Source organism: Corythoichthys intestinalis, chromosome 18 (genome assembly GCF_030265065.1).
Source record: "Corythoichthys intestinalis isolate RoL2023-P3 chromosome 18, ASM3026506v1, whole genome shotgun sequence".
NCBI classification, from domain to species: domain Eukaryota; kingdom Metazoa; phylum Chordata; class Actinopteri; order Syngnathiformes; family Syngnathidae; genus Corythoichthys; species Corythoichthys intestinalis.
In genome coordinates, this window is record NC_080412.1 from 21,640,390 (window position 1) to 21,657,880 (window position 17,491).

Here is a 17,491-nt window from a genome sequence, read left to right on the forward strand (position 1 = left end):
GTAGAATGCAGACAGGAGGGATGCCGGTCTCGCTGACTTGCCAGACCCAAATAAGGAGGAAACAGCCAATGAGCTACTGTCGACTGTTTGGCTATAGTCACGTTACAGCGCTTCTTGCATGCCTTTTGTGTACAAGTGTGGCTGAAAGATTTAACGGTCAGCTGCGGGAGAGGAGAGTGGCTAAAGGTTGTTGCACAAGACAAATTCCAGCTGGCATTGTGGGATTTTGTAATAGCTGTTTCGTCTATCACAGTCAATGGTAGCTATTGAGTTAAAAACATGAGCTATAACAGGGATGTGAAAGATAAACCACAGTATAGCCAGCGTTCACTCTTTTAACGGTGACTCACGCACTAATCCAATAAGGTTGCAGGTCAGGCGAAAAGAACACTCCTCTTGCAAAGTTTGCCTTCTACCTTTCAAAGATTAATAAAAAATTATTATTTTTTTTTAATCTGTCCTGTTCAGCTGCTTAGACGTGGAGAATAGGAATCTGCATGCCCTTGTGGTCTGAACAGTTTTAATGTATCACATCACATGGGAGTTTGATATACAAGGAGTCAGGAGTCCCTGGGTTACGAACGAGTTCCGTTCCTACGCTGGCGACATAACCCAAATTTCCGCATAAATCGCAATTAACCCTATAAGTACCTTTAAATCTCAAAATAACTATCCAAAAAGTCCAAACGTATTGCATTTTGTTTAATGATGGATGGTACACTGCCCTCTGGTAGCAGCGTTGGGTCTGGCTGGATTGTCGCCTTGTATGACTGAGGCGCAGACTCAGACGTCTGACATGAATACAGGATAGCTGCGCTCTGGTTTGGCCCACATTAGGCTGTATTGTTTCAGCTAATATATGTTTGTGTATGCATTTGGAATTAAGTTTACAGTTACAGTTTGTGGAGTTAGTTATGTGCTAGAAATTTGCTATGAGAATTGTAAATACAAGGGGTGCACGATACCCATTTTTTGAAACCGATACAGATAACTTGCTGCTCCTCAAGGCCGATACCAATACGATAACCGATAATATATATGTGTGTATGTATATATATATGTATATATATATATATATATATATATATATAAATTTTTCAATGTCTATTCACCTGATTTTTTCAACACCTGTAGGTCAAAAATACTAGTAGTTGATTTAGCATAGATTTGCCTTGGACCGAACCAGAATTTTCATGATGACATGAACATTATTATAATGAACAAAACAAAAACAGTAACAAAACTTTCCACACTGGAAAAACAGGAGTGAAAAACGCACAAATCCCAATCTGACACCATGCCAAAAATATTATTAATAGGGCCGATAATATATTATGTTATCAGATGTATTGGGATTACGTCATAATTCCTATTATCGGACCGATAATTATCGGACCGATAATTATCGTGCACCTCTAGTAAATACGTTAGAATTCATAGCATTCAAGCTAGCGGACCTTTTTTTTGGCACATTAGGCCAATTTAATCTGAATTTACGTATTGATCAGTAGGAGTGGGAACCTCTTGTTACCGCACGATACGATACGATTTGCGATACAAAGCTCACGATAATGATGATCTTACGATACGGCGATACAGCGATTATCGACACATTGGTCAGGAAATCATTCTAGAAAATTCTACAAACAACTAATAAACAGAAAAACAAATTTCTGCTGTGAATTGGAATGAGTTAATCACTAGTAGACGTCCAATCCATTTGAACTGAGAGGGTGGCAGCGAATGAACATTCATTCATTTCCTGCCATTCCTCCCACTTCAAACGGATTGAACGTCTGTGGCCGTCAGTGGCAGTCAATGCCAGGAATTGAGGTAAATTTGGGCCATTTGAGGTCATTTACTACTTGATCTTTAGTTACTTCCTGTTAATTTTGGGGTATTTTATGGGTCACTTCCTGTTTATTTTGAGTTACAGAACAGGAGGTGAACTAGGAATCGCCCAAATGAATAAGCAGTGACTCAAATTCAACAGGAAATGACCTGTAAATGAAAAGCAAGTGACCTGTAAATGACCCGAAAATTGGACAGAATGACTCCGAATGCTCTGGTGTCGAATGAACGAAAGTTCCCAGTCTAAATGGATTGGAGTCGAGCACCGTCAATGGCAGCCTTAGAGTTAACTGAGAAACTATTATGGTGGAAGACTTTGATAGCAACTTTTTTTTTTTTTTTTTTTTAAAAAACATTGACACCTTTTTAAAACGATATCTCGATTCTTCGCAGGAGCCTATCGATAGCCTTTTGGGATACAATGTATATATATATCATCATTTCGATATTTTGTCACACCCCTATTGATGAGAGTAGATGGATGTTTCCACACCAATTGTTTTGTGTAACATGTTTTACTGTTAAAATGCGTGTCGTTTTGAACATAAGTGTACATATTTATAAAAGTCAAAAGGAAGTAAAAAGCTTCAAAAAGCACATATGCCTTGTTTGCTGTCAAGCAGAACAACTTCACGTTTAGGGAGGACATGCCACGTCACTTTAAAGTGCCTGTGACACGAAAAAGCATGTTTATTTCATAATACACCCGGTATTTTATGCCCCTGAATGATATGGGCCGCTTGGATGTGTGTGGAAGCGATCGCTATTTTTATTTAGTTTTTTTAATCCCGCGCCATGAAAATGAGTGACTTCTGGCTTCGGTCTTGCATTGAGGAGGAGGGCGCTGTGACGTGTACAGTAGAAGACACCCTCTTCACGCTACAGTGTACTGTTGTGTATGAGGACGAAGGATTCAGCTGATTTTGCGGCTTAATACGTTAATTTTTCGCATCACGCCAGCCAAACGGCTGCAGAAAAATCATTCTGTATGAGGGAGAGGCGTATGCACCTTTTTGGAGCTTCAAAAGGTTCCCATTCACCGTGGATATTTACTGTGGGACCATTGGACTTATGAGGAAGTGAGTAAACATCTTGTTTTGTATTATGTCAAATACGAATACAGCGATTACAAAGTAAACACTACAAACTTCCTTTAAATGAAGGACTACTTACGTTTGATCATTGATAGGCATGTAAAAAGCTCTCCTAATGCTAATTAGCAGCAGCACGTTAGCTGCACAACAAGTCCAGCCACCCTCCTCCGGGGAACGAACTGTAAATTGCTCTCCGCCGGGCGGTTTGCCGATCCACTAAGACAATCGACAACCGGGTCGTCATGTCAAATAATCCAGGATAGTTATGTGTGATTTTCCACTTCGAAGACTTTGAAACATCACTCGGTTCGGGTTAGCATGTCGGCTAGCTGTCACGGCTTCTGGTTGGTTTACATTTTCCGAAGCCAGGGAAGGGCAATGACATATGTCCGATTTAGGTGTCATAAAATATCGTTCGGGAGGTGCGACAGTAAAGGTGAAGTCGACATTTTTGACCATTATGGAGTAATTTTGCCATGTCGTCCTGAATAAATGCATTTTTATTATTTCATATTCCATTCAGCACAAGACTGTTATTTGTCATGAACATGCCATTTATTTAGCAATTGGGGAAAATACTTGGATAAAAAGAATATCCTGTAAAAATATTGAAGTAAAGAGACAGAAACAATGACATTTTGCCGCTCTCTTCGTCGCGTTTTCCTCGTTGTGAATAGTTCCCCCTCGATGGGCTGACTGGTCCTTCTCAAGCCATTTATATAGCTATTGGGGAAAATACTTGGATAAAAAGAATATCCTGTAAAAATATTGAAGTAAAGAGACAGAAACAATGACATTTTGCGGCTCTCTTCGTCACGTTTTCCTCGTTCTGAATAATTCCCCCTCAATGGGCTGAATAGTAAAACCGATGAGCCCAGTCTACCGCTGACGTCATCCACCTGTTGGGGACGCTAAAGCCCTATAATGGTAGGCGTGGCTAACCGGCAGATTAAAATACTAATTTCTCGTCATCTGTGCTTTTCTAAATTGTTGTATATAGTCGAATCGTCTCAAAATATGATTCTAATTCACATAATAATGCCATTTAAGACTTTTTTTCTCGTGTCATATGCTCTTTAATAAAGTAAAAAAAATATATATATTGTGAGGTACAATAAAGTACTGTTTATGCGACACACACAAAAAAAAAAACGATTGGAGACAAAACGGCGGACGAGGCTCTGGCGTCGTAAAGTCGAAATCGCCTAAGTCGAGTCCGTCGTAACCCGGGGACCACCTGTACTCCCATTGTGGTTGTTCATTATGTTTATGAGGAGAAAGCAGCAAACAGAAAGGGGTTATCGAGGACAGAAAGGAAGGAAGCATGTAGAAGAGAAGAACAAACAACAACAAATGTATTATTACACGTCTATGAACATATTGGTGCTACTCAATTATATTTACATGTGGACACCATGTGGGGGGCCTGATAACCGAGGAAAAAGAGGAAGGAAGGCAAGTCTAAAGGAGACGTGATTAGGCGGGGTGGAGCGTACACAATTCAACAATGTGAGGTGGGGAGCCCAGTATTATGTAAATCACCTCTAAGTGTGGATATGTTGATATCCTACTCTATGCTACCTGATCGCTAATTCTGGCTCCAACAAACTCAGTGCGTCTAATTGCACCCAATCATGCGAGAACCCACTCAGACATGTGATAGTCTTGCAGAAAAGTGGAAATGCCCATGCTAATAAAACTCAGTTTTGCATGCAATCTTTTGAGAGAGAGGCGATGAACTGGACACGACGGCAGCACGAAGAGTCCACACCCTGCCGTGCTCTATCACCAAGCGCAGATGCGGCCATGGACAGATAAAGCGAGATGGATCGCGAAAGACAGAAGCTCTTGTCAAACAGCTGATTGTATGGGGGGGGGGAAGGTGGAGTCAAGATCCATTTAGAAAATGGTTTGAAAGTGTTTATAGAGTTCACGCAACACAAACATTGTACCAGATATCCACCAAAAATCCAACAACAATGTTAGCAATGCCTTTTTAGTTCTAAAACAAAAATTTCAGTAATAACATAAGATATTCTAATTGAATTAAACGGACATTGTGCAATATCCTGGGACAGTCTTATAAGACACACTGATAAAGATGAGCTGTCGTAATATTAGCGGTTCTTTGCAGAGGATAAAAAATATATGCCAGGGAGCAGTGCGTAACGTGTGCTCCCAAACAACTTTTGAAGACTCGTTCACGATCTGCGAGTTGAGCTCAATGCTACTAAACAGCAGTTGTATCTGAAATTTCTGGTTTCAAGGTTTAAATGAACTTACATCAGCAAAAGCTGTTGTTTCAAATTCTCTGTTTATGGTGAATTCCCACATCAAGATAATAATCTAAATTTGAAAGAAGGCCGATTACCGTCAGTGGAAAATTTATTTTACGCACATTCACATCCCTTCACGCTCCCTCATGTCTAAATTGTGCCATTCGGCAACCAGAAAATCCAAATTGTGTCACTTGAACCTTGACAGCGGAGAGAGCTCTCGAAAGTTGATAGGTGGAGTGGACCTCAATATGGGCCAACGACTGATTTCTAAACAGCGCACTAGATGACCAATCAGCTGGGCTGACGTTTGCAAGCGTTTGGCAACAGCTGCTCTTTTGCCTAGTCATGTGTCGACAACCGCTGGTACCCAAAGATGAACCAGACTACTTCAAGTCGTAAATTTTGGGAAGAACCATGGCGTTTGCTTTGGTAATAACAAATTTTTGCATTACGTTTTCTATTACGTGAGGGCACAGATAAGACATTAACTGAGTTTTATTGATTAGGCCATGGATTTCAACGTCATGTGACTCTCATCAACATTCCCAGTCCAATTCTGAGTGTTGGTGGCACAGCAGATGACGCAAAAAATATGAATCCCCTCTTTGTGACAACACTACAGATCCGCCAGTTGTGGAACTGCAGTACAACTGGACTGAGGCTGTCTCAAAAATTAGCAGGGGACTGCTTGTTCTCACAGTCAAGTGTTTTTAATTCATTCCGACCCATTTATTTGGAATTCTTTTGACAGTTAGTGGCCTCGAGAGCACACGAGTTAACTGCTTTTTACTGCCGCTTTAACTGTCACATCTTAAAAACCGACTGCTACTTCTTCGCTCATTTATTTCTCATCGAGGCGACTTCTGTGGCCGTCACTTCGAACCGGTGGTGACGCATCAAAATAAAAATGCTCAGGTGAAGTGGTAGTCACGGACGGCAATTTATCAAGGCTGCAATCCTTACAGGCCAGCTGAGATGTTGAAATACATTTCCACTCTTTAGACTGCTCTTATCCATGACTGGATTTAATCCAAGGACACACAGAGTACACACGCAAAAGCGATAAGAGGTAAAAATCCACCTTTTGCAGAGTACAAAAAAAAAATGCTAAATTTGCAACAGCAGTCGTTGTTAGATGAAAACATATTGCGGGTTAGTAGTACGTTCTTTGCATTAAAAGGGGATTTGTCCATTTTTGACAATGAAGACACAGTAGAAAAACAACATAAAATACTGAAAATACTAAAATCCCTTTCACAATATGTATCACCAATTTAACACATTCTTTTAAACGCAAAGTGTTGTCTCACCACAAATGCTTTTAACTCATTGGCTGGCAGCCTTGCAGTTCAAATTTATCGGACGTCTATCACATTCAACGACAGCCAATGATTTTAACAATTTTTAAATTTTTTTTTTTTTTTTTTTTAAATTACAGTAATCTTTATTGACATCACCATAAAAGGAGTGCCAAAAAAAAAAAGATTATTGGATGCATCGCGATTCGACACGTGACGATTCGATCACGATTCATAAATGTTCAAAAACGATGATTTTCCCTAATAACTTACCTAACAACCTAACCGGTCGTAGCGGAACGAAATTCAAGACACGTCTGCCGCCCGGACACCTTAATGGACGCACGCACAATGTTATGAATGCTGCCGGTTACTGAGCGAGAGATTTACTCCTTTTCAGAAGATTGGAAAATAAATTTTTATACAGTCGCGCTTGTGTGCGCAAGTTATTTTTTAGAGCGAGAGGGGAAGAGAGATGGTTCGTTGCTCCTTGTCTTTCAGTTGTCCAGCAGTAGGTTCAAGTCGTGTTAATTGGGAAAAGTCCGTAGTGTTTTGCCAAGTCCCGTGTCCGTCTATCAGAGGTGAGTACACAAACCCTCTTGTACTGGTTAGCCTTTATTGTTGTTGTTTTTGAGATGTTACTAGTTAGCGCCGAGGCTATGTTAATTAGCGACTTCGCTAACATGTATTTCCATGTCAAGTTGTGCGTTGTTTGGTGATGTACATAAATTACTCCAGATGCAGAACATTTAAAACCAGGATTAAGTACAGCGGTAACACTACAAACATGCGAAATAGTACAGAAATCTGTGAAAACAAAGTATATTGGTTAAAAGGCACTTTGTTTGTTTCCAGAAAATGTGGAATTCATTACACCAGTGTAAATTTTATTGCATTGTTGAGAGAAATAAGTACCACCTTTGAAACGGCTCATGTTTTTGCACCATCTTCTGAAAAAGAGTATCTCAAGGTCAGCTGTGTGTTGTATGGGCATGTTGAGAAATAAGTACTGCCTTTAAAATGGTCAATGTTTTTGCACTTTCTCGTAAAAATAAATAAATAAATAAAATAAATTCCAGTTTAAGTGCAGCTTTTTGTTGTATGGGCATGTTTCCATCATTCCGGTTAAATCATTATGATATTTTAAATAAATAATGGACATAAATTTGTATGGCTACTTTATTAATTAGAAATGTACGATGCATCGATAACTGCGATAACCGTGATAACCGTGATCATCGTTCAATTATCGAATCGTAGCACCCTGAATCGTAATCGAATCGTGGGGTGCCTAAGATGGCACACCCCTAATGACCATAAAACAAGACTCAATTGTCACAAAGTGTGGAAAAGCAGAATATCGTTAAAGTTTGTTCGCAAGCATCCATTTACAAGTTTACTGAACAATCGGGGATTTTACCCAAAATATCATGAGCTGTACTCTTATGACATTGGAAGCAATCAGCTTGGACATTGACCGAGAACCATGACACCAAATAGCCATGTCACTGCTTTAACCCTTTAACGACGGATGAGTTGGCGGTGACAAATTTACGCATGTGTACTCTGAACTACCGTAACTCCCAAACTGTTTGGTTTGTGCTATCGAAAAAAATTCAACGGTTCCTGAAAGCTGAGAGGTTGCGCTTTACAGCCAAACAGGTGTCATTGCTGTAATCTCACTCTCCTACAACCAGGAAACCAGTGAATCAGCTCCTTTATTCTCTGACGTGCTGGCAGTGGCGCATTTACGCATTGCAACCCATTGAACTACTGCAACAGACACACACAGAAGAAGAGAAGTCAGGACAGCGGTAAAAACAGCGAAGAACGACAGGTTTTATTATTATTTTGCAAGGAAATGCCAGCAAGACAGTCATCCAAGACAATAAATCTCCACAGACGTTTAGAGAAGAGTTTGGGAGCAATGGCGCAACGGGAGGAGCAACTTTTGGTGAAGATAGGTATTGATTGTTTCTTTCTTGAACCTCTCTCTACTTTTCTCAAGCTCATTTTTACTTTGTGCACAGTAAATTTATGTATAAAACATGTTTGTATTGTAAGTTGACTTACAGTACAATATACAGAGTGTAAATGCGCAAATGTGCCCATTGTAATCTACTATGTATGATGCGTGCCTCGTTGGCTTAGCAACCATATTTGAACCGTGCAACATTCTCCAAGTCTTGTTTCAAAGTATATATAAAATCCTTTTTTTCATGTATGTGCAGTAATCCATACATTATTGGTACTAAACAGCGTTTGTGACAACTACTACTCTGCTAAAGTTTGTGTTGTGATGAGGAACAGCCATCTGTGTATGTGCTACGAAATGATAATAAAATAAGTACTCGTCTTCTTCCTCAAGTTACCTATGTCCTGGAGAGGGATGTGGAGATTTCAGTGTGGTCATAGACCGAAATCACAGAGAACCAGCATAGGGCACCAGCGCTGCCAACTCTATCAAAGGAGCACTGCCTGGATTAGTAAGACATGCAGTGTGGGCCTGTGTCTCTATAGCCAGAGAGGAACCGGCTGTTCCACCAAGGCCTGAGGAATCAATGACTAAAAAAATGTATATTGTTTTCATTTTATGGCCAGTTTTGCACATTTAGAGGAAAAGTAACACACTTTATTGTAAATATATACATATATACATGATCATATACACTCACTGGCCACTTTATTAGGTACACCTGTCCAACTGCTCGTTAACGCTTAATTTTTAAATCAGCCAATCACATGGCGGCAACTCAGTGCATTTAAGCATGTAGACATGGTTTAAGACAATCTCCTGCAGTTCAAACAGAGCATCAGTATGGGGAAGAAAGGTGATTTGAGTGACTTTGAACGTGGCATTGTTGTTGGTGCCAGAAGGGCTGGTCTGAGTATTTCAGAAACTGCTGCTCTACTGGGATTTTCACGCACAACCATCTCTCGGGTTTACAGAGAATGGTCCAAAAAAGAAAAAATATCCAGTGAGCGGCAGTTCTGTGGGCGGAAATGCCTTGTTGATGCCAGAGGTCAGAGGAGAATGGCCAGACTGGTTTGAGCTGATAGAAAGGCAACAGTGACTCAAATAACCACCCATTACAACCAGGGTAGGCAGAAGAGCATCTCTGAACGCACGGTACGTCGAACTTTGAGGCAGATGGGCTACAGCAGCAGAAGACCAGGCCGGGTACCACTCCTTTCAGCTGAGAACAGGAAACGGTTGCTACAATTTGCACAAGCTCATCGAAATTGGACAATAGAAGACAAGAAAAACATTGCCTGGTCTGATGAGTCTCAATTTCTGCTGCGACATTCGAATGGTAGGGTCAGAATTTGGCGTCAACAACATGAAAGCATGGATCCATCCTGCCTTGTATCAACAGTTCAGGCTGGTGGTGGTGGTGTAATGGTGTGGGGAATATTTTCTTGCCACTCTTTGGGCCCCTTGGTACGAATTGAGCATCGTTGGAACGCCAAAGCCTACCTGAGTATTGTTGCTGACCATGTCCATCCCTTTTAGACCACAATGTACCCAACTTCTGATGGCTACTTTCAGCAGGATAATGCACCGTGTCATAAAGCTGGAATCATCTCAGACTGGTTTATTGAACATGACAATGAGTTCACTGTATTCAAATGGCCTCCACAGTCACCAGATCTCAATGCAATAGAGCATCTTTGGGATGTGGTGGAACGGGAGATTCGCATCATGGATGTGCACCCGACAAATCTGCACCAACTGTGTGATGCCCTCATGTCAATATGACCAAACTCTGAGGAATGCTTCCAGCACCTTGTTGAATCTATGCCACGAAGAATTGAGGCAGTTCTGAAGGCAAAAGGGAGTCCAACCCGTTACTAGCATGGTGTACCTAATAAAGTGGCCAGTGAGTGTATATATGTTGTATATATACTCACTAATTTTGCACTGTTGGTCTCCTATATATACACCGGTTTTAACTTGGTACTCACTCGGCTAAAACTTGTAGTAAAACACCTGACTTGTTAATTTTAAATTTAAAAATCAGCTTTTTCAAGGCAATGTGCCATTTATTTAAAGTTTATAGGAAGATCTTTTGTGACTTCGTCGTTTACATTTCTCGCATTGCATCATGGTCGCGTGGCAAGAACCACCGTATTATACATGTAGTTCAAGTGTTTTGCACATTTGGAGGGGGGTTGCGGGCCAGAAAAATGTTTTTTTTTGAGTTCCCACAGAAAGGTACTGCAAAAAAGTGAAAGAAATAGCTACAGGCGATCATGAGATTAAAACCGGTGTAATGTCAGTTTAGCATACCCGTATGATTATATAGTGCTTTTGCACACATTGTTTCTCAAAGCACTTCATAATACTTCTATTTGTCAATTTTGTAATTTCCAACTAATCACATTTGGCATCTTAAAACGGTGGCTACCAAACAATTTTTTAAAATGCTTTACACCATACGCCACATGAGTATAGGTGCACATCTACAAATTACCAAGTGTTATAATGCGCTTTGGGCAACATTTAATATGTGCAAAAGTGATATATTAAGATATAGGTATGCTAATATGACGAGGTTTGTTAGTTTGGAAGCATGCTGGACACTCAGAAGAAAACTTGGAACCTTATCTGACATGAAGGTCATTTATACTAGGTGTTGTCTATTGCTTTTACTCACAATGCAGTGTTCTTGCATGTCTGAAAGTTTTCAGTCCTGCAATTTTTGGACTATAAGCCGCTACTTTCCCCCCCTCATTTTGAATCCTGCGGCTTATAGTCCAGTGTGGCTTATTTTTTTATTTATTTGGGTTAATGGGTAATACTTCCTTTGACAGTGGCGTCATAAGACTGCCATAAGGTCATCATAATTATGACATGACACTATCATGGGCATTAACAACAATTATGTCACCAACTCCATTTATGTCCAGCTTGGATCTTTACATCCATTCAAAAGTGAAGCAATTTGCCGGATGACACAAAATGCCATCTGTCATAAGCATTAATGGCAGTGACATGTCATAATTTTAATGGTCTTATGACGGACTTATGGCGCCACTTTCAACTAAAGTGTTACCAAATACCATAACTTGCAAATAATGACACAACTGGAACAGTAACTGAATAATTAGCAAAGAACATGAATTTTCATTGTTATTTAAATCTGTAGTAATGCAATGCATGTAAGGAGGCATGTTGGACGACAACAGTATTGACAGCAGGTGGCAGCTGAGGTTGACTGTCTACCCCAAGGGAGCAGTGATGGCCAAATGAAGCTTCTTGAAGCAATGAAGCTTTGCAGCCAACTGGTTGAAAGCTTCATGGTGGTTCATTTGGTCTAATTACAGCAGGGGTCCCCAAACTTTTTCCTGTGAGGGCCACATAACCCTTCTCTTCTCTGATGAGGGGCCGGGGTCAGTTTGTAACAGAAAAAGTGTGACGATTGCAGGAGTGCCTAAATGTAAAAATGTATTGTTTTTCAGAAAGCCACAATCAAATAACCCTTTCTGGATTCTTCACGGAACCAAAGTAAATAAAATAAAAATGATATAATATAATATAGTATAATATAATATAATATAATTAGGGCTGTCAAACGATTAAAATTTTTAAGCGAGTTAATCACAGCTTAAAAATTAATCATAATTAATCGCAATTCAAACATCTCTAAAATATGCCTTATTTTTCTGTAAATTATTGTTGGAATTCCATTCCACCCTAAAGACAAGACAAAGACGGATATATACATTCAACATACTGTACATAAGTACTGTATTTGTTTATTACAACAATAAATCAACAAGATGGCATTAACATTAATATTCTGTCAAAGCAATCCCTGGATAGAAAGACTTGTAGTTCTTAAAAGATAGATCTTAGTACAAATTATAGAAATTTTATGTTAAAACCCCTCTTAATGTTTTCGTTTTAATAAAATTGGTAAAATTTTCAATCAAAAAAATTAACTAGTAGCTCACCATTGTTGATGTCAAGAATTACACAATGCTCATGGTGCATAAAATCAGTCGCACCCAAGCGCCAGCAGAGGGAGACAAAAAACACAAGTAACAAGTGGACATGACACTGCTGTCATTTTAATCTGTTTGAGCGGGGCATATGCGTTAATTGCGTCAAATATTTTAACGTGATTAATGAAAAAAAATAATTAACGCCCGTTAACGCGATAACTTTGACAGCCCTTAATATAATATAATATAATATAATATAATATAATATAATATAATCAGGGGTGCACATAATTTTTTTGCCCAGGTTCTCAGAGGAGGACCTGGAGATGTGACTTGGTCCTCATTGAGCTTGAGAGCCGACCCACCTGATGCGATAAATTTATGACAAGCTTTACTTAGAGCCAATTAACTTTGATTAATTATATTAACAGTTAATGCTTGATTAACATCAACTGGCACAACAAAATTGCCATTACTTTGAAGTGAAATGTAAAGAAATAAACATAAAAGCACCAATTCAAAATAAAGGGCATTATGCGGCTCCCACATTAACTTCAAGCCTTTTTAAAAGTGGGATGTCCTCCTCATAAGACCTCATTGAACGTGCATGTTTAGCTTTGTAAAATGCGAGCAAAAACACGTTTGTCAGTGCATGTCGCTGTTCATTACCTTTATTCCGCCCTATTCCGCCACATGTCCATAGGGCGAGTGGGGTCCTGTTTGACATCGATAGTTTGCTTAATTGCCACATGCTCTCTGTTTTTTTCGTGCTTTTCAAAGTTTGGATGGCTGAAATTCTTTGACCCTACATAAAATGCGTTGCTCTAATCGGCGACATTGGGATTCTCACGGCACATTTTGTACCGCATTTCCGTGCGAGCATCATTCGCTTCTAGCCATGGTACCTCCTGTAGCCACTTTTCAGCAAAAGTCCTTTTTTTCGGTAGCTCCGGTGACGTCTCTGTCGTCTGTCTGTCTTTTGACGGGGGTGGGGGAACACGGAAGTAATTACTCAGTGTGGCCTGCCTCATCGACATTTTGAGAAGTTATTTTCTCGTGTCCGCCGCAAATAGAGTGGTCAGCCATCGGTACGCAAAAGCGTATGGAAGCCGTTGAGGGCCAGCGCGTTTGTCTACGTCCAGTACGCATGTGCGGACCACTTATGTGCACCCCTGAATATAATATAATATAATATAATATAATATAATATAATATAATATAATATAATATAATATAATATAATATAATATCATGTAATATAATATAATATAATAATACTGTATTAATTAAATAGATAATAACCAAATAACCATTGCTCAGTTCTTCACAGAAAAAAGCCACGACATGAATAACTCTATTGGGAAAAAAAAAAAAAAAAAATTTTTTTTTTTTTTTAAACAATTTTTTTTGTTTTGTTCAGGGGGCCGGACCAAATGTGGCTGTATCCGGCCCGCGGGCCGTAGTTTGGGGACCCCTGAATTACAGTGTTTTGATGCCGCTGTCAAATATTGTGTTACCGGTTAATATCTTTTGGTGTATATATCCCATAATACAGCGAGAACAGCTGCAGGTTTAGCCCAGTGCGGCTTATTGATGAACAAATGCCGTTTTCGTGTCAATATTGGTGGGTGGTGGCTTATAGTCAGTTACTCCGTAAAGTCGGAAATTTACGGTACTTAATTTAGCCAACCAAATTTAAAATTAGTGAAGTCTGCAGTTTTTAAACTCATTTGCTCCCAAAAATCTATAAAACGTTCTATTTTTAAATGCTTCATTGTCCCAAAAACGTATTTATACATCCTTTGCGTTTTTGTTTTTTTTTAAATACAAGAAGCATCTATAGCTTCCGATCTATCTGGGAAACAAAGAACAAAGCTCCAAACCCATTTTAAAGCAATAATACTGGCCACCGGAGGGCAGTAGCGCATTTTGTAAGACCCGCAACCCGATTCAACTTCAATGAAAGACCGGGCAGCACGGTCGGAGTGCTGGCAGCATGATGCCAGGCGGCGGACGATCGAACAAAACAACCGAAAGGACGCCTATGATGCTAGGCGCTGGACGACAGAGTAAAACGATTGGGACCACCGTGCAGCGGGCTCACCGAGCAGACCCCGCAGAGACTCAAAAATAATCCATTTTGGTGAGAAAGACAACGATCAGGGAAAAGTTTACACGGCTGACGCGGCGACAACAGCGTCATCTCTCAGTAGTCATGTGTAAATAAACTGTTACTTTGCTATCAAAAGCTCAATTTGTCTTGTTCTTTATGATATTTTGTAAAAGGAAAACATTCAGATGTAACTAATGCAAAAAATAGCTGTGTTAAAGTCAAAGTTATGTTTGAAAAGTATGTGTTTACAAAAAGCTAATTTTCTCCGTTTTTTCATTAGAAATTGGAAAATTGCACAAAGCTATTTTCTAATGCTGATTTCTAAAGAATGGGAAAAGATATGAGCTTACTTTTTTCTGCTGACAGCAAATAGTCTAATCTTTCTTTTGGTGGGTTCCATGTTTATATAGCAATAGATCAGAATTTTCTGTGGGCCTTGCAAAATCAGTCAAAATCCAGTAAGACGGCCAGGAGCGAAGGGCCTTGCTCTGGTGAAAATGGCTGGAAGTGAATGAGTTAATATGTCGGCATGTCACTACTGTGAAAATTCAGTCTGGTCTGTGCCAGAATGTTTGTAAATTGAAGGTTTGTAGATAGGGTAGTGTCACACAAGAAATTAACACGATCTCGTCTGTTTTTAACAAGAATACCACCTAATCATTTATTTATTAGCATACCAGGACCCACCCAAAACGGGCCCACCTTTTGAGTCCCGACCAGCTATTTAACAAACAGTGGCCTGAAGGGGGGCGGGTGTCAAAACATAAAGGTTAACAATGACTTGTTTGTCACAGCGACATATACAACGTGATTAATTGAGACGTTCTTGCTGCTCCTGAACCAATACAGTGAGATTTTCGTTATGAACGTCCACTAGACTGCCAGAAGCTTCGCCAAACAGCTGTGTAGTTAAAACACAAGCAGCATGGCGATGGGGGTTGGACGAATGGCTTAAGACACGTTGTCTTTCCACTAACCAGTACCACCATCTCGGGAGGTCGAAAAACTCACATTCAGCACAACAAATTCAGATACATGTTAATCCCGATGACAAAACAGACACGTTACTAGTCAGAGTGTCGCGAGTTTGGAGGCAAAATCACGATGACTTGCACGCAGCCTTGCTAGCATCTACGGCTAACTGGTAGCCTCCGGAATTGGTAGCCTCTGGGCGGCTGGGGCCGCACAGGCGATGTGACAACCAACCGAACAAACACAGGGAGAAACAATCGAGGCCACAAACAACATGGAGAAGCTATAATATCACCAGAGTTACGATTAGCCGGCTAGCTCGCCTCGGCTAGCCGAGTTTGCCATGCCTTCTACACGTGGAGTGAACACGTGACGTCTAATAACAAAGCTGCTCGTTTTATTTGACGATTAAACCAGCAAATGTTTGGGGCTCGTTGACGCTTCGATGTACACCTGCGGGGTTGTTAGAAGATTGACGTGTTTTTAAAAGTAGACGGTTCAAATGAACGTGAAGGGCCAGGGAGGGTAAGCTAGGCCCATGCTATTGTTACGTGAGACTCTGGGCGGGCGTCTCCACTTCTTTTAGGGGGTGTAAACGCTACTTTTACGAGGGGTGAACAGAACCAACAACCACTTTCATATCGCTCGGCGTGTCCGTTAGTGAAACTCAACGTAAGATCGTTTTAAAAGGCCAGTGACGTGTGCCGTAAACACCCAAATGACCACTCCAATCGGCCTTTTCTCGCTTTTTCCATGCACAGGTGTGACGTTGCACTTTCTTGCAGAACAACTTTACCGACTCAATTTAATAAAGACACTTTTCAAATGTTTAGTGTGAAAGCTTCCCTTGTGCAACAAGACACCCCCGGCTGCACTTCAGCCACCCCGGATTCCAGGAATAGCCTCCCCGGGTCAGGGAGGGGGGGACGCATATACGGATTCCAAATATATCCAACACGGATTGACATTTGGACAAAATGAATGCTACCTGGCCGAGGTCACAGACAGCTGCTGGACCGCGAGTGACAGGCGGAGAACAACACGAGGGGGAAGAAAGGGAAAGGGGGAGGTTACCCACCGTGATGTGCTTGTCCGTTCACGCTGACCACGGTCACCGCGTTCATTTTCCTGGTCCACGGGTTCACCTTGGGTGGGGGAGCCTCGGTAAACTCCTTCCGGCTTCTACCGCCTTCCTCGTCGGGTTTGGTCTCGCTGTCACAAGCCCTTTCGTCCGCTTCCGTGTGCCGCCTGGGACTCCCGGAGCTCTCCCCGCAGCCGGGCTCTTCCTCTCCAGCGACGGCCGCCGCCTGGCCCCGCTCGGCCCCGTCGACCTCTGGCTGCGGTTCGCCGCGGATCACTTTGCCGTGCTCCTCCGCGTTGATAAGCGGGTTGGCCGGCAGGAGTGCCTCCACCTGAGTGGCCATTTCCAACAGCCGTCGTTCTCCCACCCCCTTCGGGATTACCAATCCTTCTCCTCCCCCCGGTCCGAATGTGCTCGAAGGGGAAAAGTGAAGTTGTTCGGCGGGAGTGCGGGGCTCCTCTCTCGCTCGAATTCAAAACGAGCTTCCGTCCGAAACCCGGATACGTCCACAGTTAAAACATGAATTCAACGCCAACAGAACCGCTTTCGATTGAGCCTTTACGGGGGAGAGCAACCCGACCTCCGCCACTAGCAGCAATATGGTCGCTATCCACCACGCGATAGGAGGGGGCGCGCACGTACACCGTAATGGGGGAGTAAGCACGTACAGTCGGGAACGCGCATTCGTGCTACGTCATAGTAATGCCGCGTTCGAAGTCTTCCGGTAAAAAGAAGAAATTTCCCAAGTTTGTATTGTTACAGAGTTTCGATTACAATTTCAAACACTGTTTGTGATTGCGCGTCTGCAATTACAAATTTCCGTATGTTCCCTTGTTTTTAATGTTAAATTACAC

The 17,491-nt window shown here is 41.2% G+C and overlaps 1 protein-coding gene across 5 annotated transcripts in view; it reads right to left on the reverse strand.

The window, feature by feature from the left end:
• larp1 (La ribonucleoprotein 1, translational regulator) overlaps positions 1–17,284 on the reverse strand; it is a 76,182-nt gene extending 58,898 nt beyond the window's left edge. For 4 of the 5 annotated variants that reach the window (XM_057819998.1, XM_057819997.1, XM_057819995.1 and 1 more), the window contains exon 1: positions 16,635–17,284. In XM_057819998.1, coding sequence (XP_057675981.1) covers positions 16,635–16,980 — 346 coding nt within the window. In that variant the 5' untranslated portion in view covers positions 16,981–17,284. The remainder of the gene's footprint in view (positions 1–16,634) is intronic. The other variant, XM_057819993.1, reaches the window with a different exon arrangement.
• Positions 17,285–17,491: the final 207 nt, after the last annotated feature.